General features: G+C 39.5%; 2 protein-coding genes across 2 annotated transcripts; one reads left to right on the top strand and one right to left on the bottom strand.

Annotated features, from left to right (window-relative positions):
* The first annotated feature begins 2,628 nt into the window (after window positions 1–2,628).
* Window positions 2,629–7,162, top strand: LOC134335568 (nucleus accumbens-associated protein 2). Its single transcript, XM_063018129.1, has 6 exons — window positions 2,629–2,775; window positions 3,124–3,962; window positions 4,060–4,236; window positions 4,353–4,458; window positions 4,628–4,725; window positions 5,615–7,162. Exons 2-6 carry the CDS (start codon window positions 3,164–3,166, stop codon window positions 6,151–6,153), a joined length of 1,719 nt encoding a protein of 572 aa, XP_062874199.1. The 5' UTR covers window positions 2,629–2,775; window positions 3,124–3,163; the 3' UTR covers window positions 6,154–7,162.
* Window positions 7,163–8,680: 1,518 nt separating this feature from the next.
* Window positions 8,681–20,030, bottom strand: LOC134335710 (xenotropic and polytropic retrovirus receptor 1 homolog). Its single transcript, XM_063018302.1, has 15 exons — window positions 19,947–20,030; window positions 19,654–19,705; window positions 17,566–17,649; window positions 16,577–16,773; window positions 14,950–15,102; window positions 14,772–14,852; window positions 13,502–13,583; window positions 13,212–13,399; window positions 12,913–13,092; window positions 12,243–12,411; window positions 11,963–12,151; window positions 11,350–11,510; window positions 10,854–10,990; window positions 9,166–9,366; window positions 8,681–8,783 (listed from the first exon to the last, which is right to left on the bottom strand). The coding sequence occupies exons 1-15, from the start codon at window positions 20,028–20,030 to the stop codon at window positions 8,681–8,683; spliced, it is 2,061 nt and encodes a 686-aa protein (XP_062874372.1).
* Between the last annotated feature and the right edge of the window lie 970 nt (window positions 20,031–21,000).

Below are 21,000 nucleotides of genomic sequence, written 5' to 3' on the forward strand. Positions count from 1 at the left end.
CTCGGCTGTTGCAGCACTTACAAGGACGTACGTCTGACATACAGTGTATCACAAAAGTGAGTACACCCCTCACATTTCTGCAGATATTTAAGTATATCTTTTCATGGGACAACACTGACAAAATGACACTTTGACACAATGAAAAGTAGTCTGTGTGCAGCTTATATAACAGTGTAAATTTATTCTTCCCTCAAAATAACTCAATATACAGCCATTAATGTCTAAACCACCAGCAACAAAAGTGAGTACACCCCTTAGTGAAAGTTCCTGAAGTGTCAATAATTTGTGTGGCCACCATTATTTCCCAGACCTGCCTTAACTCTCCTGAGCATGGAGTTTACCAGAGCTTCACAGGTTGCCACTGGAATGCTTTTCCACTCCTCCATGACGACATCACGGAGCTGGCGGATATTCGAGACTTTGCACTCCTCCACCTTCCGCTTGAGGATGCCCCAAAGATGTTCTATTGGGTTTAGGTCTGGAGACATGCTTGGCCAGTCCATCACCTTTACCCTCAGCCTCTTCAATAAAGCAGTGGTCGTCTTAGAGGTGTGTTTGGGGTCATTATCATGCTGGAACACTGCCCTGCGACCCAGTTTCCGGAGGCAGGGGATCATGCTCTGCTTCAGTATTTCACAGTACATATTGGAGTTCATGTGTCCCTCAATGAAATGTAACTCCCCAACACCTGCTGCACTCATGCAGCCCCAGACCATGGCATTCCCACCACCATGCTTGACTGTAGGCATGACACACTTATCTTTGTACTCCTCACCTGATTGCCGCCACACATGCTTGAGACCATCTGAACCAAACAAATTAATCTTGGTCTCATCAGACCATAGGACATGGTTCCAGTAATCCATGTCCTTTGTTGACATGTCTTCAGCAAACTGTTTGTGGGCTTTCTTGTGTAGAGACTTCAGAAGAGGCTTCCTTCTGGGGTGACAGCCATGCAGACCAATTTGATGTAGTGTGCGGCGTATGGTCTGAGCACTGACAGGCTGACCCCCCACCTTTTCAATCTCTGCAGCAATGCTGACAGCACTCCTGCGCCTATCTTTCAAAGACAGCAGTTGGATGTGACGCTGAGCACGTGCACTCAGCTTCTTTGGACGACCAACGCGAGGTCTGTTCTGAGTGGACCCTGCTCTTTTAAAACGCTGGATGATCTTGGCCACTGTGCTGCAGCTCAGTTTCAGGGTGTTGGCAATCTTCTTGTAGCCTTGGCCATCTTCATGTAGCGCAACAATTCGTCTTTTAAGATCCTCAGAGAGTTCTTTGCCATGAGGTGCCATGTTGGAACTTTCAGTGACCACTATGAGAGAGTGTGAGAGCTGTACTACTAAATTGAACACACCTGCTCCCTATGCACACCTGAGACCTAGTAACACTAACAAATCACATGACATTTTTGAGGGAAAATGACAAGCAGTGCTCAATTTGGACATTTAGGGGTGTAGTCTCTTAGGGGTGTACTCACTTTTGTTGCCGGTGGTTTAGACATTAATGGCTGTATATTGAGTTATTTTGAGGGAAGAATAAATTTACACTGTTATATAAGCTGCACACAGACTACTTTTCATTGTGTCAAAGTGTCATTTTGTCAGTGTTGTCCCATGAAAAGATATACTTAAATATCTGCAGAAATGTGAGGGGTGTACTCACTTTTGTGATACACTGTACTTGCTTGATATAATGCTTTCTCTCTAATATTAGACGCGTGGCCGGCATGTTCCTGACGTTTTTATGTTTCTCTTAAATAGTGCTGACTCATGCTCTACTGGTGTCTTAGCCTTAAAAGGCAATGAGTCAAAGGCAGGGCTCCGGTACCCCCTCCTTCTTCCTTCACATCTACTGTGCTGAGTGATGCTGCTTTACCACCCTGCTCCATATAGTCTGCCTCACACTGCAGTGGTTTGTCTCACAAATAACGACAATCTCACATGAGCACTTTGTCCAAGAAGACATTTGTCATTTTTTGATATAGATAGGACAGATAAAAGAAAAGGTTCTGAGCCTAAGAGTGCATCCAATTCCTCCCCCCTCTCTCTATCTAGTTGTTATCGAAAGAATATCTGTCTGATGCCGTGTTGGCACATCTGATTGGGTATGCAGACTCTGTAGTGAGCATGCCAGCCTGTGACAGGGACTGCATTGCAGCGCTGTTCGCCTGGCACGCTCCATTTGTCTGCCTTTAATGTAAATAATCGGAGGTGGGGAGGGGGGTGCTCCTGATGGATTATGTGACTGCGCCTGGTTCAGTCTCGCTGAGAAAGATGACATGAGTTGAATTCTTCACTCCCCCCACCCTCCCCATCCCTTAAAAAAAGTGAGCCATTGCTCCAGCGCTGCCTGGCTTTTTGTCTCTATCACACATGCACAAGTTATACTCTGCAGGGCAATTATCTGCATCAGCCCCGTTCTCTCTCTCTCTAGTTCTTTCTCTCAGTCTCTCTCCCTCTCTCTCTCCATGTGTCCTTAAACGACTTTCTCTCAGTCTCCCTCCCTCCCCCTTCTCTCCCCCGTCTCTGTGTCTGTGCCTATAGCCTCTCTCTCCCTCTCTGTGACATACAGTAGATGGTGCATCGATTGCACACAGACGCTCGTTTTCCCTCTTGCTAGGAAGTCCTGTGTGGAGAGGATGCGAGGATGGATTGAGACACACATCTCCCTCTCTCTCTCTTTCTTTCCTGCTCTCCTTCATTTCTGCTGAGCTCATGTGAAGAACCGCTCTGCCTTCTCTAGCCCTTCTCGGAGGATTCTGCTCTAGAGGTCAGGTAGTGGGGATGGTGGGACAGGGAGGGAGGGAAGGTCTGGTGGGTCAGTTTGCAGCTTCTTTGGAATACTTTTTTCCCTCGCTAGCTAATTCTTATAAGACTTACCAAACATGTATTCTATCGTAGTGCTAGAGGGTGAGTATAGCGTTGAGTATGGGAGTTGCTGGGCAGTATTTCTTCTGTAAAATTTATTTACTGTTTGGTTGTCCTCTGTAATTCTGACGCTTGTCTGTCTTCAGACAGAAAGTTTTTACTTTTGGAATGAAATCAGATCTTGTTGATTGTTCCAGAAGCTGCCAGTGTGTCTGCCTGTCCTGTGTATTGATATTCTGTCCTCTTGCAGATGCCATCTGGGAATTCTGTGGAGATTTGAAGCTGGCGCAATGTCTCAGCTCCTGCACATGGAAATCCCTAACTTTGGCAGTGCGGTGCTGGACAGCCTGAATGAGCAGCGACTTTTGGGCCAGCACTGTGACGTGGCCATCATGGTGAACGGCCAGGCCTTCAAGGCCCACCGTGCCGTCCTGGCTGCCAGTAGCCTTTACTTCCGTGACCTCTTCAGCGACAGCAGCCAGACCCTTTTCGAACTGCCTTCTTCAGTCGCGCCTTCATGTTTCCAACAGATCCTGTCGTTCTGCTACACCGGCCGGATGACGGTGACAGCAAGTGACCAACTTATGGTCATGTACACAGCTGGGTACCTGCAGATCCAGAACATCGTGGAACGTGGGATGGACCTGATGTTCAAGGCCAATGCTCCTTACTGTGACTCGCAGACATCTGCCACAGACGATCCTCCCAGCCCAAACAACAACAACGCTTCACTGTTGCTAGGCGACCGGCCCACAGCCATCTGCAAAATTAAAGAAGAGAAGCTGGAGACCCCTGTGTGCACTCAGAGCGGTGAGCATAAGCAAGCCGAATATGACGCTAAGGGACTCAGAAGCAGATCTTTGAGGGGAAGTGCACTTTTCTACACTACCGGTGCTGGGAACGGGACCCTGAGCGTGGTTCACCCATACGAGCACCCATCCAGAGATCACTCTAGCCCAGGAGCATCCAGTCTACCCACCACAGACAGCCCCACGTCCCATCAGAATGAAGAAGAGGACTTTGAAGATGACTCATATGACAACCTTACCGCCGGGAAGATCTACGGTGTCTCGGCCAGTCTCTATAGCAGTAAAAGTCATAATAGTGAAAGTATTAAGCTAAAACAGGCTGAGCACTTAAGATCGGAGGCCCTCTGACATTGTTTGTGTCTTTCCTGCTTTCTTAGTGCACGAGAAGATGGAGGTGTCCTCTCTGCCTCCTTCACTGGAAAGCCGTTTCTGCACACTGCTCGGAGGCGACAGAGAAGCTCTTCCTGCTGGCCTCATCAGTCAGATTGGCTACCGGTGCCATCCTGCACTCTATACGGAGGGAGATCCGGGGGAGAGACTGGAACTGATTGCAGGTAGGGCCTTGTCTCTGCAGTTCCATTCTTATCAGCTGACTGAGTAGGACACCGTACTGTAGGATGGCACATGTAAAGAGTTAAGTCTCATTGTTTCTTTGTTTTTGGTGTGAAAGGATCTGGTGTGTTCATGACACGTGGGCAGCTCATGAATTGCCACTTGTGCGCCGGGGTCAAACACAAAGTCCTTCTCAGGCGCCTGCTTGCTGCTTTTTTTGACAGGTTTGTATGGTACCAGTCTTATGCATGCAGTATAACACCGAGTAAAACAACATCTGTAAAAACTCACAGACACACGAACAGCATCTGCAAGCTAAAATCAGTGTGATGCATGTTAGCCGATAGTCGGTGTGTGTGCCACCCTGTGGCTGACTGTGGTATTACGATGCAGGAATACATTGGCAGACAGCTGCGGGACAGGCATCCGATCCTCCAACTGTGATCCCAACCGCAAACCGTTGGACAGCCGCATCCTGAACACAGTCAAGCGTGAGTTATGTTTAGTCCCCTGTTTTGTTTATGATAATTGTCATTATCAGAGGTCATTTTTTCATTTGTAGTCTTTGATACTTCACATTAAGTGCAACATTTTTAATGTAGACAGTAGTGGAGAACCTTGTCAGTTCATGGTAATAAACTAGAGTTTATTTTTAAACCAGTTATTGACTCGGAACTCACATAATGGAAACCTGAGGGCGGATATTGACTACTAGCAATATTTAAAACATATGACTATTAAACTTTGAAACACTAAAGCAATTCAATTAAATGTTAATGATACCTTGCCATTATTATAAGTTTAATGGTATCTCTACACAATCAGCCCCACATGATTATAACTGTTACTGCATGACTGCATTATTACTATTACATTTTTCAACACCTAAGAAAAACATTAATATAACACATGCACAATTCTGGCACAAAACAATGACTGCCACCCAAGCCATTTTTTGGAACCCTTTCATGTGCAGTGTGGCACTGGGCACAGATATACACCTTCCAGAATATACACTATGGCAGTCCACTGCAAGGAAACCAAATGTACTCATTCAGACTGACCTACCAAAGAACCTAAAATCCCCACACAGACCTGAACAGTAACTTAAGACAAGGATCTAAACCGAAACCTTGGAGCTGTACGACAACTACTTTACCTCCTGCGCCACTCTCTAGGTTTCTTATATATCCTTATTGACCCTCCAACCACATACTCCTAGACTCCTATTATAATTGATTTTAAACTTATTGTGGTTTTATGGTTTTGCACATTAATTGCACATAGAGTTCAGGTGCGTTTGGATAGTGATGGGCTAAGAAATATTTTATTTATATATTTTAATTCACCTATTTTGTCCTGTTTCTGTCTCATCTGTAGTCTACTGTCAAAACTTTGCCCCGAACTTCAAGGAAAGCGAGATGAACGTGATCGCCGCCGACATGTGCACCAACGCCCGCCGGGTCCGTAAGCGCTGGCTGCCCAAGATCAAATCCATGCTGCCCGAGGCTATCGAGGTCTACCGGGGCTCTGTGTTGTTGGGTCAGGTGGATGGCGTTACCCAGCCTACACCTTCTTTCTTGTTCGAGTCTGAATTTAAGCACCTGGCCCAGGCGAACCTGACTCTGGAGCAGCATCTCTACGGAGACTGCAGAGAGACACTGAGAAACGGCGCTCACTTCCCTGGAGCTGTTGTAGAAGAGAGGGCCAGCACGGACGCCAGCAAGGCTGAAGCAGTTCGACCACGGCCAGGAGAGAGCCCGGAGGATGGGACTTCAAGGCATGTAGAGAACTCTGAGAGAGAAGGGACTGTTCTGGCCCTTAATCCGGCTAGTAAGAGGGCAGACGGGGACGGTAGCAGCCCCAAAAGCCAGCCAGAGGAACCCAGAGGAGAGCGAGCTCTGGTGGAAGACCAGTGAGTTCCTCTTTTTTGCCATTTTAACCTGTTATGGCTTAAATTAAATGTCAAAAGCTGCACGATGGACATTGACTTGCAAAAAACTTTAAAGCCAAATTCACCAATTTGCAAAAAGCTGCAAGGAATCAAAGTCATTTATCATAAGTAATACTCTTTCTATTACAAATGTAAACACACATATACACACACACATGCGAACACCGACTGGGTGGGTTGTTATGCATGTGATGCCGAGCATTTCATTGACTTCTTTTCCTTAGAATGACGATACATACAATATATTGATATACTGACATAATGGCTAAATGGTACATGGACCCCTGCATGGCAAGATTATATACAAGCAAAAAGACAATGGACCCGCACAGTATCGCAACATACGTCGCTTCAGATATCAGAGCCGTACCGCTGTTTTGGACTATAAGAGCAGGCGAGCACAGAGGTACTTTATTAAAAAACAGCTGACTGTGGGAACACAGAGTAGGAAGCAGAACAGAGAACATCATTTCTCTAGAGAGAGAAATGCTGGACTCTCAGTTTCTCCTCCCATGCTCTTTTTCTCTCTCTTTATTCGCTTGGGCTCAGGCTGCTCTATTGTACATGCTTGCCTGATTTTTGCATATCAGCTGGTCTGGGAAATTGAATTTCTGGTGGTTTTCGAAGTGAAATAAAGGAAAGAATTATTTTGAGGGACATACTGGTACTGCTTTTTACATCTCACACAGAATGTCGATTTATGGCAGTTTATGAGGGAAAAAACCTAAACAATATGCACTGTTACCATTTTTGTAAGAGGGTCTAAAATAAGAGATTATGTTTACTCTAGTGAATGTCTGCTGGCACAACCACACAAACGAAAACATTATATTTAGGGTGGCACAGCATGTAGTATTGGTGCAGCGCAGCTCCAGGATTTGCAGACCTGGGTTCCTTGACTCTAGTTACTGTCTTTGTGGATTTTCTTTCAGATGTATGTAAATTGGCTATTCAAAAATAAAGCCTTAATGATTGTTTTCTCCTTCACTTCACAAAACTGACAATTTAACACCTATTTCTGACATGCTTATATTTAAAGAATGCAAGGTCCTTAGAGACGTGTCTATAACAGGACAGGTTGTCCAGCACAATAAAAGTCCAGGACAATATTTATTTTTTCCTTTTTTTTTCTTTTTTAATCACTTTCAACACAATTTATTTAAAACATTAGAGTAACACTGTGCTTAGCTTGGTTAGCATGTGGTATGTTTTTTAAGTCATTTTTGTGTCCAGGTTAAAAAATTGTCAAGATGATTATCCTGTCCTATCCATGACTACAAATGTCAGTTTGTAAAACAAATACATACTCACCGCACCACAGAATCATTTTGGATGCACCGCCATGCTCCCTACTTTGTCTTGCATCAAAAGTCAGATATTATTGGTTGTGCTACATGACATTTCCATGACAGGAAATCTGTTCAGTGTAAAATATTATTGAAGCAGCCCTGTTTGCTATGTCTCATAACTGTACTGGGTTTAAACGTAATATTATTTTAGCATTTTATATCATAATTATATGGTTTTGTATTTTTTTATAGTTTCTGGTCAGAATTTCTGCTCAGACACGTACACCACCTGACATGTTTGGACTTTGGGATGTAATAATTAAAACAATGTTTTTTAAGCCTTGAGCCTCATAAAGAATGTATTGTAGAATTATGCAATACATGTAACAATGTTCATTTATTTAACTTTTGCTTCATGCTGATCAGGGTTGTGGTGGACCAAGACAGGGTGGAAAAATCCTTCGCACAGGGTGCCGATCCCTGTCAGAGCAACTCATTCACTCATATTCTTAATTACACCTAGATAGAGTAGCCAATCTACTCTTAATTTTTGGTATGTGGAAGGAAACTGGAGTACCCAGAGAAAACTGATAGAATATACTAAACCTTTCACAGACAGTGACTGGTGGCAGGGTTAAAAACTCAGATACCTTGATGCTGTGTGTCGTGCTGGGTAAGTATTTTCTAACCATAAATATTTCCACAGCTTCAGGTTTGGCAATATAGTTTATACCCCAGGTTTCATACACAAAATACTTGTCATGTTATTGACCTTTATATACAAATAATAAATTCAAGATAAACATTTATAATTTTGGGTTGTGACTGTACAGTTTAAAACTCTACTGCTACACTAGGTTAACTCTGGGTATGTGTGAAACATTAGTGAGACATAAAATGCATGTTTGGTCCTCATAAACATTTGTTTGTCAGTGGATTGACTATGCTTTATTTCCCTGAGGTGTGTGTGTGTGTGTGTGTGTGTGTGTGTGTGTGTGTGTGTGTATGTGATGCTCTGTGATGGACTGGCACCCTGTCCGAGAGGAATTCTGATCAGGATGAAATGGTTGCTGAATATGATTTAATAAAATAAAATAAAGCATTAAAGAAGTTTGGTCCTGAGGTAAATACATAGAATAATGTTTAGGTTTTTTAATTAGTATTATTTCTTTAGTTTTAAGTGTGTTTATTCTTAAGTTACAGTCATCTATAATTTTTGTATTCATTTGAGGCTTTTATTATACTCATAGATACAGAATCCACCTCTAATCTTTGTACTGGTAAGTTTATCTCTTTAACTCTTGATCTATTTTGTGGCAAAAGGCAAAATATTTTGACTTTAAAAAAAAATGTATTAGTCACTAACCACAAATTTTACCAACAATCTATCAAGCTACTCCTGTAGATCCTACAGCCAAAGCAAAAAGTTTACATACATGTAAAATACATTTGTCAGAGACAAGGCAGGTCTGTCATCATTTAAAAATGCTGACATGGATGTCAAGCAAGTCAAGCAAGTTTCTACATTTGCATGGGCTGAAAGGGTGCTGTGCCAAAAAAAAGCTTCACTAAAGTTTGTTTATGAACACACAAACAAAATGAACAGGCTTCTTTCTGCATGGCTGCATGGATGTAAACTTTTAAGTTTAACAGGAAGTCCAGAGCTTAAGGTGCAAACAATCAATCACCTTAGAGACCTAATTAATAAACAAGTTGGTTGAAAGCATGACGTGCTGGATTTGTTGTGCTGGACGTTAGCCAGCACATCTTGATCCACCAGTTTCTCTGTACTGAATTCTGATTGCAAATCAAAATCACGGACAGCTCGACACTGTCGGCAGTTTTTCAGGTGGTCGTTCTCCAGGCGGAAAAAATTCCAGATGCAACGTCTGCAGAAAAGAGAAAACCAAAAAACAAAGTAAACCATATTGTCTGAAGTTCTTAGACACTACAATCAGATGCCAGTTTATTAAGGTTATCTAACTGGTACTTACATATACAGTAGTATAAAAATTTAATTGTAACTTTTTTGTCTATCTTGCCATTGATTTCAGATCATTAAAAATGTAATACTACATGAAGACATTCCACTTAAGTAGAAACAATACACACTGAACAAAATAGTTTTATTTAAGGTAGGCACATATAATCCCCTAACTTAACTGCAATGACTGCAACTAAACACTATATCTGTTATTATTGTTCTTAACATCAATGTGGAGGTGTTTTTGCCATACAAGGTTTGAACCACTTGTTTCAGGTCTAGCCCAGAATTAATATTGTGTTCAAGGCAGGACTTTGACCTTACATCCTCCTGATACGTAGTGGACTTTATTGTTCTAACTATAATTTGCTGTATTTTATTTTTAGCAGATATAATGAGACCACTGGTTTCCAAAATAGTCTATAAAATGGTTTGAGGATCATCCAGGTGCTTTTTATCGATGAGTCGCTTGATGAGCAGTACTTCTTTTTTGCTTTCTTTTTATAAATCTTATTTTTTAGAGTCTTTTTATAGTGTAGAGTCATGAGCACTGACCTACGCTGAGGCTAACACTGTCTGCATTTGTCATTGTGCCTTTGGAGAAATTTTAGCAGACTGATTACTTCTCGGTACATTCACCACTTTATTTAGCAATGGTGCTATCATATTTCTGTACAAACTGCTGTGACCCTGCCTGTCTTTAGTGGTAAGCTTTAAAATAAGTGGGATTTATATTTTACAGTGCTAGCTGATATCAAGCCTGGCTTTGCTGGTTAACCAGGGTCATAACTGTGGTTCTTAAATATATACATATTAGTGTATTGTGTTTTTACTCAAGTTTCATGTCTGCAATATTATAGTTTTGTTTAAAAATCTGAAATCATTCAGTGTGACAAATACACAATAACAGAATCTATCAGAACATTTTTACCCAGCTCTAGGTGCATGTTGGGGGTATACAGTTATAGCTGTACCACATCTTTTGTTTTGAAATGGAAAGGGAACCACAGGACCACCACTGATTACTGATTAGATATAATATGGGTGGTGAATTATTTCCAACACAACACTGACACCAATAATACATAATGGGTACAAATGTTGCTAATCACATGCACTGCTGCTGAGGTTTATAACCACTTCAGTGACAATGCTGTCTTTTACTGGTCCTTTTCCATTAATCGGTGGGTTGAGTAAGCTGAGGAAATGTGAAGATCACATGATGGACTACAGTCAGTAAATGTGCACATATTTGGAACAGCGTGTATTTAAGGTAAATGGGAGGCATTTATTTTTACAATAAAGGAATCGAGTTACATTAGTGGAAGGATTGTTCTGAGCATTGTGAAGAATCGATATGTTTTTAGTGCCTTACTGTAAGGCAAATCTAACCTGAGGACCTCCAGTGGAGCCAGTATGGCACTGGCGGTAGCAGCAGCAGCCGAGTTCTTCATCTGTGCTAGGAGGATATTAATAGCCCAAGAGATCCGCAGTAACACATCTGCCAACATGGCTGCATAGTAATACTCCTACATACAAAAACAGAAATATAGGAAACGCTACATAAGCAAAACAAACAGTAAAACACATCTATGTTTATTATTATTTAACTATAAATATATATGTCTATGGACTGTCCATTTAGTTTCTATTTTTAGTCCAGCTAGACTATCTAATACTTTATATATAACCCACTCAGATGACTTGAGGTTTGTATGTGTATCACGTTACTGCCCTCTACATCTCATCTCTCTACACTCGTCCATTATCTGTTCCAATTTATTTAACAATACAACCATAGGTTTCAGTATAACTCAATGTACGCTTTGTATATTTTGTAATGCAACACAGTTATACTTTATATTATGAATTCGTTTACATGTTTTACCTCACGTGGGTACATTAGCTCTTCTTTCAGAAGTCCATTGCCTTGCAACAGTCCCCAGTCCATCTTCAAGTCCCAGCTTACTGTCACTAACACACTGATGCAGGTAGCCATGGCCCACAAGTACAGATACACCCTCACCTCCACAACCAGATCAGTCCTCTCTGAATCACACAGGTTACTGTGATCAGTTGTAAGCCTTTTTTAAGCCTTTTATTATACTGATAACAATATTCAATCATTTACATGCAGAAATACCTAAACTAAAATAAATATGGTCCATTGTCTCCTTCCTTTGTTTCCTATTTAGTTTAATTAATATAGTACAAAGTCTCCTGTATAAATGTTTCATTGGAAAGTAACAAAACTGAAGAAGCATTCTACAAAACTACAAGCTTTATATAAGCGTATTGCCGGTTCCAGCAACTTCCACAATAGGTAAGTACCAAACAAACAGTATATTTTTTTTGCACATATCCAAATTATTGGATTTGGTTAATCAAAAATATGACAAACATATAAAAAAGCTTGAGATTTCTCATATATTCTAGATGCTCACTGATACATAATTTATCTTTAAGGTATAGAAAACTCAACATTCTAAAGAATAAAGCACCTCTTGCTGTGTTGTAAAGGCCTGCAAAGATGACCATGATGAAGACAGTGGAATATTTCCCAGCATTAAGGAGATGAATGATGTTTCCACTGTCCCAGAAGCACCTGAGACACTGAGCAAACCTCAGCCATGGAGAAAAGCACTGAATCAGACATGTAACCTTAGTCTGCCTCTCCCAGTCCACAATTTCTATAAGGACAAAAAAAAAACACATTTTACATGTTTTAAATGTGATGTTCATGCTAAACAATGGTAGCCTGAAGAGTAGTCATTTTTGCACCTCTAAAAAGAAAGCTGGAATCCTGCAGATCTGCCCAGTTTGTCTGATAGCTGTAGAAAACCAGCACATCCCACAGGCTCAAGACAAGAGGACTCAGACTGTTCAGCTGGTCAGCTAGCCAGCAGTCTGCGAACCCAACAGGCCAGAGAGGTGCTGTCATCACCTTCCACTGAGAATTATCAAGAGGAGCAGTGCCAGCTATATTAAAAATCATTTTCTGGTTGCCTAACTCACTTCAGTTCATTTTAATTTGACATTCTTGTTCAAATTTCTTGATACTATTGTAAATTAATTGCTTTAACTCAGATTGCAGGCTGTCTATTCCCTGAGGTAACAAAACAACCCCAAAACATACACTGTGTTCCTTTAGAATTGGTATCCAACATTTTTTTCTAGCCACAGCTTACTTTCCCAGTAGTGCTGTGTGGTGTTGACCATATGGACAGAGATATTGTGCAAATTGTGCTCTTCCTGTGATCTCTGCAGGTACGTCAACATGCTATTGGAATTTTTTCCAATAAAGTGAATTGTTTGTATGTTTTATGTTTAGAAAGAATGTGTCAGTCTACTATAAATCCAATTAAATCAGACTATTATAAGAGTACTTTCTAAATTATAAATCTGATGTTGTTGCAGTATGCCAACATGTAAACAAAATTTTATATCTAACCAGCTCAGTTAGAAGCCAGCGACGAGAGCAAGAGTGACATGTAGGTGTAGGGTTTAGAAGCAAGACCAGCAGTAGACTGTGGAAGAAAAGGGGGTGGAGGTGAAGTGGTATGGATATAATGGACGGATGTAGACAAGCCAACAGACTGGCACACCAACATACAGCCAGCCATCCTGCTACCTACAGTGAGTATCCAAACAAAAAGAAACATCCGTAAGACTTGGTTGATTTAGTAATACTGATCATTCATGTGATTATACTATTTGAAGCATCACTAATTATAAACTATTGCACTTCACCTCTAAAATGTGTTGATGTGATAAGTGACTTCGGGGATCCAGCTCAAAGATCAGGACATGGTTGATTCCAGTTATTCTCCAGTAAAACATGCTGATACCCATGAGGGACAGGAACTCAATTAGTAAAAAGCTCCCTCTGTAGAGCTGTAGTAGAGGCTTCACATGCTCTAGCTGTGATCCATTTAGCACTTGTACACAGCAGAGAGGATTAACCAGTTAATTGAGAGAAGAGATTCACACAGTATGGATTTACGTAGGAGCAAATTTTCAATAATCACAGACCTACTTACCTTTAAAAGCAATACAAGTCAATAGAGCTATCACAAGGCCACAGGTGACACCAATCCGAAAAGTTTTCCACTGAACAGCTGTCTTTGAATAAAACAAGAACTTATTGATTTAACATTTATAATCACACAACCCATGTGAGGCCCTGAGCTCACAACGTTTTTAAAATGTAGGTATTCCAATTAATGTGATGATGCCTGCTCCTTTCAGAAAATATATCAAAACAACCTTTTGAATTTTAAATATGCATTAAGCTGTAAAAGGCTACAGAAATTGGTGTCAGTAATAAATAAAACCTTTCTGTCTTTGATAATGTCACCATTCAGAAAAAAAACACTGGCATGAATGGAAAGTTCATAGTTTTCACAATATTTCTGAAAAAACAGTAGAGCTGAATACGATTAAATGAAGCTGAAAGGCACAAAACAGGCAATTTAACACCAACCGACTTACACCAAAACTTTATCCAAACTTTATGCAAACTTTAAACCATGTAGGAAGTGGATTGGCATGGTTTTACAGCATCAATGCCTGACAAGCTTGCAATTGTTAAAAGGACCGTGAATTCACAATAGGAAAATATCAGGGTGTTGGTCAATGATCTAAAATTGTACGTTGGTTGATGCAATTAGCCAATGATCAGGCAATTGAAAACAAAATATTTGTTTTGGAAAGTCCAGACCTTAACCCAACTGAGATGCTGATGCATTTACAGTGAGGCATTTGGCAGATACTTTTGTGCTCTTTATAATTTAAAACAAACAAATTAAATTATAACTGAACAATTAGAGTAACCGAGGGCTATGGGCTTTCTTGAAAGGTCAAACAGTGGCAGCTTAGGACTGAGGCTTAAACCCTCAAGCTTATAGGCCAGTACCTTAACTTCTGAGCCACTACTACCTTGCTCATGTAAGAAATCTCAGTTCTCCTCACCACTGTACAAGTCTTATTGGCAGCCACAGGAGATGTTATTGCTACTACTAATATAAGGTTCCACCAACAAAATAAAAGGGTTTACATACCCGGACTCTGAGTAAAAATGTGGGGAATTATGGGAAGAACATATGAATTATGGGAAGAATGTATTTCTTTAGTATTATTACTTGGATAAAGACAATTTGAAGTGGCATTAATGAAGAAATGTAGATATTTTTTAAATGTTTAATAACTTACACACTGATCATGGTGTTTTAAGTTAAGGCCATCCATGTAGTACTGTAGCATACCCAATGTCATTGTTTTTATGATTATGAAAAAATTCATGGTTCCTACTTGTTCTGTTTCCCTTGGTGGGATTTCCAGACTTCTCATGGCTCTTTCTTCATTCCCACCCTCCAGCTGAAGCATGAATGTCTATGTGGTTCAACCCAAAGAAGCCACAGGAAAGTAAATATACAAAAAGTAGAACTTTTATTAAATTAACAATATATACCAATCAACAGATTCTCACCTCCAGTCTAAACATCATTTCTTTACAATTACTCCTCTCAGTGTATAGCATTGAGGTATCTAATCTTTCACTTCTCCACTGTAGGCCTCGCTCAGACAGTAATGTAGCATCAGACCTCTTTGTAAGCTTACAGAAAGCTTTGTAGTTTAGTTCCTATGGTCACATAAAAGGTTATTGAGAAAGCTAAGAACTTAATAAAACTTCAACAATCACAATGTCAAGAAAGGCTAGAAAAACAATAAACCTCACCATTTCAACGAGATTAAGATAAGATAAGATAAGATAAGACTTTATTGATCCCGAAGGAAATTGCAGTGTCACAGTACTATACAAATTACACAATTACAGTTACAACTAGAGAGTGCATTTCCGGAGAAAATGCGAGTGTGATTGCCGTGTGCCGGTCGGCGGGCGTGCGCAGGTCGGGGGCGCGCATGCGTTTAGAAGTGGTGCGGTGCGTGGGGTGTGAATACTTTCTCCCAGACAGGCCACTGTATCTGTGCACAAGCTGTGGTGTGAGCACAAGTTCACTCTGGGTGTGTTTGAAAAGCCAAACCTGTAAAAAAATGCATTTCTGCACGTTTGTACTGCTTACAAATCAGTACTCATTCATTTACATGTGATTATCACTGCAGGGGCCATGGTATTGCGCAATCTATGATCGGCTGTGTCTCATTTACAGATTTCAGGCATAGTGCACTCAGACTTCGGTCCCTCTTTTAGCATTTAGCAATTCCCATTGATTTCAATGCATCCGTTAGCCTTGAAGCTAACGGATATAAATATCTTTGTTTCTGTTGCAGCGCGAACGATATGACGCTCACTGCAAAGTCTAACTGCACTATAATTTCATTCTGTGCAGCGTTTTCATCTTAAAAATCACTAATACTTTAGTTACAGACCAAAATAAGTCAGATTTTTTGGCGGCCGCCATTTTCTATTCTCAGAACGGGCTGAAGATGCCGTCTACGTCATCACGTTGACGTTCTGTGGAAAGCCAAAGGTGTCAAGATTTTTGTCCAAAAATTCGGGCAAAAACGGGCATAAATGCCACACGGATGGGCGTATCCGGATGATTTTTTGGATTTGGGCGCTAATTAATGACCCGGTCGATCAAGGGTTGGAACGGCGTTGATAGCTCGAAATTCATTTCAAAATGAATGGGAGTCAATGGGGAAAAACGGGCACCTTAAAACGGGCACTGTGCCCACAGTGTTGGTTCGATCAAAAAGTTGTATACAAGCGCTCTATTCCCGTATGGGCCGGACGATTTGGCGCTGGAACGGGGTCGATATCTCGAAAACTGCGGGAGAAGAAGCACGGACAAAAAACGGGCAGAATAATAATAATATATTGAAAACGAAAATAACAATAACAATAGTGTGCTTGCATTCTGCAATCACACTAATTTACAAATTACAGTACAAGTTACACAAGGGAAGACAAACAAAAAACAACACAATTAAACATAAAAGGGCATAAGCAAAAAGACAGGACATTATCATAAGCAGCCGCATACATATTATTGCACTAAGAGAAAAATATATTATTTTACAAAAGTATATTGCCCTAAGAGAGATAAGATATTGCACTGCAAAAGAAAATCAACACTGAAAATTACACCCACCTGATAGCTCTGGAGAAATGCCAGACTTAGATAAAGTTCTCCAACTGCCATTTTAAGTTTCTGTACTTTAGTCTTTTTTCTTTGCAGATTTCTGTGAGTATCAGAGTGGACCAGAACATGTTCAGTACCTGCTTCATAACCATCTGGGGCAATGATTCCAAATACAGCCAGCCTTTTGTTTGCTTCTGTTAGCTTCTCTGGGGAAAAGCAGACAGACTGTATCATAGGCACAGTTGAAAATAATAGGCTACATATATTTTATACCAATGCAGTGATCGGTTTAAGATCATAAAGTACTGTGGGTAAATGAAAACAGAACTATTTATATTTATAGTGCTTTTCACTTGTAGTTCTACAGTACTCTCTCTGAAATGAAAGTTGTTGCTGGAGTGATAACCTTAAAGATTTAGATTTGTATCCTCACATTATTTATTCCATAAGGAGAAACATTTTGTATCTTAAGCTTCTTTAAGGTACATAATACAATATTTAGTTTAAATTGGTTGTGATTATATAAAAACTAAAACTTAAAAATAAGCACCACTAAAAAAATCTTTAGCAACACAATGTTTTTGTTCACGGTATTGCATTTTTAGAAGGGCAGACTGGTTCTTTCACAGCCATTTATTATAGTTCTTTTGTACCATGGTGAAACTGTTGCCACAAAGCTTGATCACAAGTTTTCTAGAATGTCAATATATGCTTTATTAAGATTTTAACCCAGTCTATTCAAGTTTCACATGACACATGCTTCAGCCCTTGCCAGTCTGGTTCTGTGATTATATGTGGCCTCTACTGCTTCACAGATAAGCTGTTGTATCCACATTTACTTCCCCCATTTACTCTCACCCCGAAAGTAGTTATTCAAATGACTACTTTAAATATTTTTAAGTGACATTATTTAAAAGGTTTTAAACCTACTACCCAACTCAGACCACTGCTCATGTGTTTATTTGCCAATGTCTCTTAAAAGGATTGATTCTCTATACCTGAAAAAAAGAGTTCCACTTTTTTTAGCTCTTCATCCCATCTACTGATGAACTTCTGATACACTGGCTGTTGATGATTATGTTCTGCAAACAAATATATTATTGAAATTAATGTAAAAAGCAATAAGACATGATAAAAAAAAAAAAAAACATGATAGGAACTGCAGCGATGCCTCTTCTTTTTTGCTGTTTCCAATTGTTTTTGTGCTGCCTTTCGTAATGCTTGTTTGTTTATTAGGACTTTAACGTCATGTTTTACACTTTGGTTACATTCATGACAGGAACGGTAGTTACTCATTACACAACATTCATCAGTTCACAAGGTTATATCGAACACAGTCATGGACAATTTAGTGTCTCCAATTCACCTCACTTGCACGTCTTTGGACTGTGGGAGGAAACCGGAGCACCCGGAGTAAACCCACGCAGAAACGGGGAGAACATGCAAACTCCACACAGAAAGGACCCGGACTTCCCCACCTGGGGACCAAACCCAAGACCTTCTGGCTGTGAGGCGACAGTGCTACCCACTTAGCCACCGTGCCACACACCCCTTTTGTAATGTAAGAAAACATATCCTGCAGTAATAAATAAGAATTCTTTTAATTTGGGGCACTCTGGTGGCTCAGCTATCTAATAATCAACCTCACCACTGCCAAAGCACTACTCGAGTTTAAACTTTGGCTAAGTGCTTAACAGACAATTGACTGTGGCTGAGAAAGGGAAGATCATACACAGATTCACCTCCTTTCTGCTACAAAAGCAGCATCTACCGTCTAGACAAGGTGCTGATACAAGTAACAAAAGAATAGAGTGCTTACAGCCTTAAACACAATATACATTGGGGAGCACATCCCCCTCAATATCCAGATTTGCTCAAAATGTTCTCATCGATAGAATAATGTAAAAATTATTAATAAACTTATTTCACTTATTAGCTTAGTGTAATGTTAGGATTCATCAGTGTTCCCAGTTGTTGTGGCAGGAATGTTGTGGAATGGCCATGGCTGAATTTGGTCCACACAATGTTCAGTTCATGGCTACAGTCTTGGTATTTAATAAAAGTTTAAATATAAAAAATAGTAAATAGTGTAATGATACAGCGTGGGTGGTGAGTAAAGAGGAAAAATGGGAAGTCTTTTGTTGTAATTAGGGCAATATCACCTCCACGCTGTGTGGAACCCTCAGTGCAGAGAACACAGAACTAGCTGTTTGTTTGTGCCTGGGTGATTTTACTGTTCACAAAACCTGTGAGAAAGGGTTCCTTAATACTAAAAAAACAGCCTCGATTAACTTATTTTAACAGAAATGCTTACATTTCTTCTCTTTTTAAAAAAAAAAAAGCATACCGGCTCAGCCTGTATTGTTTAAAGACTTAGCCCCTCGCGCGCATGCGCACTCACGCTAAAATAGTGCCGAGTCCAGGTGAGTCCAATAATCACTAATGAGCGCGGTGCTTTGTGGGAAACGTAGTTCCTCTATAATAACGATGCCCTGTCCAATGCTTCTTCTTTGCCACTAGGACAGCAGAAGCCAAACACGCCAAAATACGCTTTTAAATGTTGTTCGTGTAGAAAGTTTGATGCATTTACACTTTAACATGGACATCAGCACTCGTTTTACATGAGACCTGATTATTTCGTAATTCTTTGATTTAATCTGGCCATCCTAACTTATTTACTCTTCACATAAAGTACTAGTCCGTTTTACCTTGCATAAGACCAGTGTTCCATGTAATGTTTAAAGAGTTGCAGTTTATGCAATTGCAGTTTATGTAGGCTGAATTATAATTAATAATTAGGAATACGAAGGCCATAGCACAAAGATAAATAACAATAAAGCAATTTTTAAACCATTAAAATGATCATTGTTTGACCCTGCATACTTTCAAACTAAACTCAGAGCTTAAATCTGTGGCTAGACTGACATTACATACTTTAAATTCAGATTTATTTATTTAATTATATAATCAGATTATATAATGTTTTTTTTTATGTTTGATTGGTTGGTTGTTTTTCTGCAGTGTTGTAGAGGTGCAGGATATTACTTACTTATATACACAGCAGGAATCAACATAACATTACTTACTGTCATATAGAAAGTCCTGTCTTTGTTCTTTGATGAGAACAGAATTCAGTTCCTGAAAAACACCTTTCAGTTATAGATCTTGTATAAGTCTACTGTGTTATACTCCTATGTACATTAATGAATCTCAAAGAATAGTATTCAGTGTTGCAAATTACCTACAGTAAATCAGGAATAAGTTATGACAGTAGGGAAATGTAAATATGGTTCTAAGAGTTTAAGGAATGATTCCAAGCAAAAAAAAAAAACAACAACAAAAAACTAAATTAAAGCATTAAAACCTAATGCTAACTCACCTCATAAGAAATATACTCTTTCTTCCACTCTGGTATCATGTGTGCAGTCAGATATTCAGAAAAGCTTATGTAAGCTACTGGCATTTTAGCAAACAGACAGTACTGTAGTATTTCAAGGTTAGTCTTGGTCTGTTTCATTACAAAAGACTGTAGCTCAGGTATAGAGTACAGAGAGGAGGCAAGTACAAAGGCTGTTACACTGCAAGAGCACAAAGAATTACTATTCTCATCTATAATTCAACATACACCTTAGCATTTAAACAGCCTCACTCAACTAACTGGTGCACCCCATTATTCTGTCAATCTTGTAAAAGTATAGTGACAAAGATCAATAAAATATCTTATTCACAAAAGTATTCAGATTCCTTGCCCTTATTGTTTACATTTTGTAAACTTATCTTGTCAAGAATTTGCATTATAGACTTTGATTTTTGTACCCTGCAATCATAATGAACTATTATTATGTGTTTTGTGTCATTCTTGTAAATAAAATATTATAAATGATGTCAAGTGGACAAGCTTAAAGACATTTTGTTTTAATAGTTTTCACAATTTGCATGAAAATAAAAAAATAAATAAAAAAACATATTTTCACTTATTGCTGTATTTTACAAATGCATACATAATGAGGAAAACGACTCAAATGACATTAGTAAGGAAAATGAATATTTTAAAACTCATGTATTGATCTTTATCCCTTAATATAATAAACATAGAAACTTTAGTGAAGTATTAAAAATATGGATTTTTTTATGCTGCAAATCTACAAAATACCCTTTATCACAAAAATCTGTAAATTTTGTGAAATGCCCAACACTGCAGAGAAGCTTTTCATATTTTTATTTACATTTTTTTTTAAATACTGCTCATTCTGTCATTTCTTTACACTTTTCCTTACTGCTGAATGCATACCAAATTCTAAACATGAAAATACAGAACATACAACATTAAGGCAGAGTAAGGTTTATCGAAGGCCACACTTTTATATTTCTTTCTGCTGCATATTCTTTTAAACATCAGTAAATCCATTTAAGGAAGTATTTCAGCATTTTTT

The sequence above is a fragment of the Trichomycterus rosablanca genome, chromosome 21 (assembly GCF_030014385.1).
Source record: "Trichomycterus rosablanca isolate fTriRos1 chromosome 21, fTriRos1.hap1, whole genome shotgun sequence".
Classification (NCBI taxonomy): domain Eukaryota; kingdom Metazoa; phylum Chordata; class Actinopteri; order Siluriformes; family Trichomycteridae; genus Trichomycterus; species Trichomycterus rosablanca.

What these genes read in the sequence shown, in the direction of transcription:
- LOC134335568 (XM_063018129.1), top strand. Translation starts at nt 3,164, where the DNA reads ATGTCTCAGCTCCTGCACATGGAAATCCCTAACTTTGGCAGTGCGGTG. An exon ending in GAGACTGGAACTGATTGCAG is followed by an intron (nt 4,237 to 4,352) that starts GTAGGGCCTTGT and finishes TTGGTGTGAAAG; the next exon opens with GATCTGGTGTGTTCATGACA. An exon ending in CATCCTGAACACAGTCAAGC is followed by an intron (nt 4,726 to 5,614) that starts GTGAGTTATGTT and finishes TCTCATCTGTAG; the next exon opens with TCTACTGTCAAAACTTTGCC.
- LOC134335710 (XM_063018302.1), bottom strand. Translation starts at nt 20,030, where the DNA reads ATGCCAGTAGCTTACATAAGCTTTTCTGAATATCTGACTGCACACATG. An exon ending in GACTTGTATTGCTTTTAAAG is followed by an intron (nt 13,400 to 13,501) that starts GTAAGTAGGTCT and finishes GCTGTGTACAAG; the next exon opens with TGCTAAATGGATCACAGCTA. An exon ending in CACATCAACACATTTTAGAG is followed by an intron (nt 13,093 to 13,211) that starts GTGAAGTGCAAT and finishes TACTCACTGTAG; the next exon opens with GTAGCAGGATGGCTGGCTGT.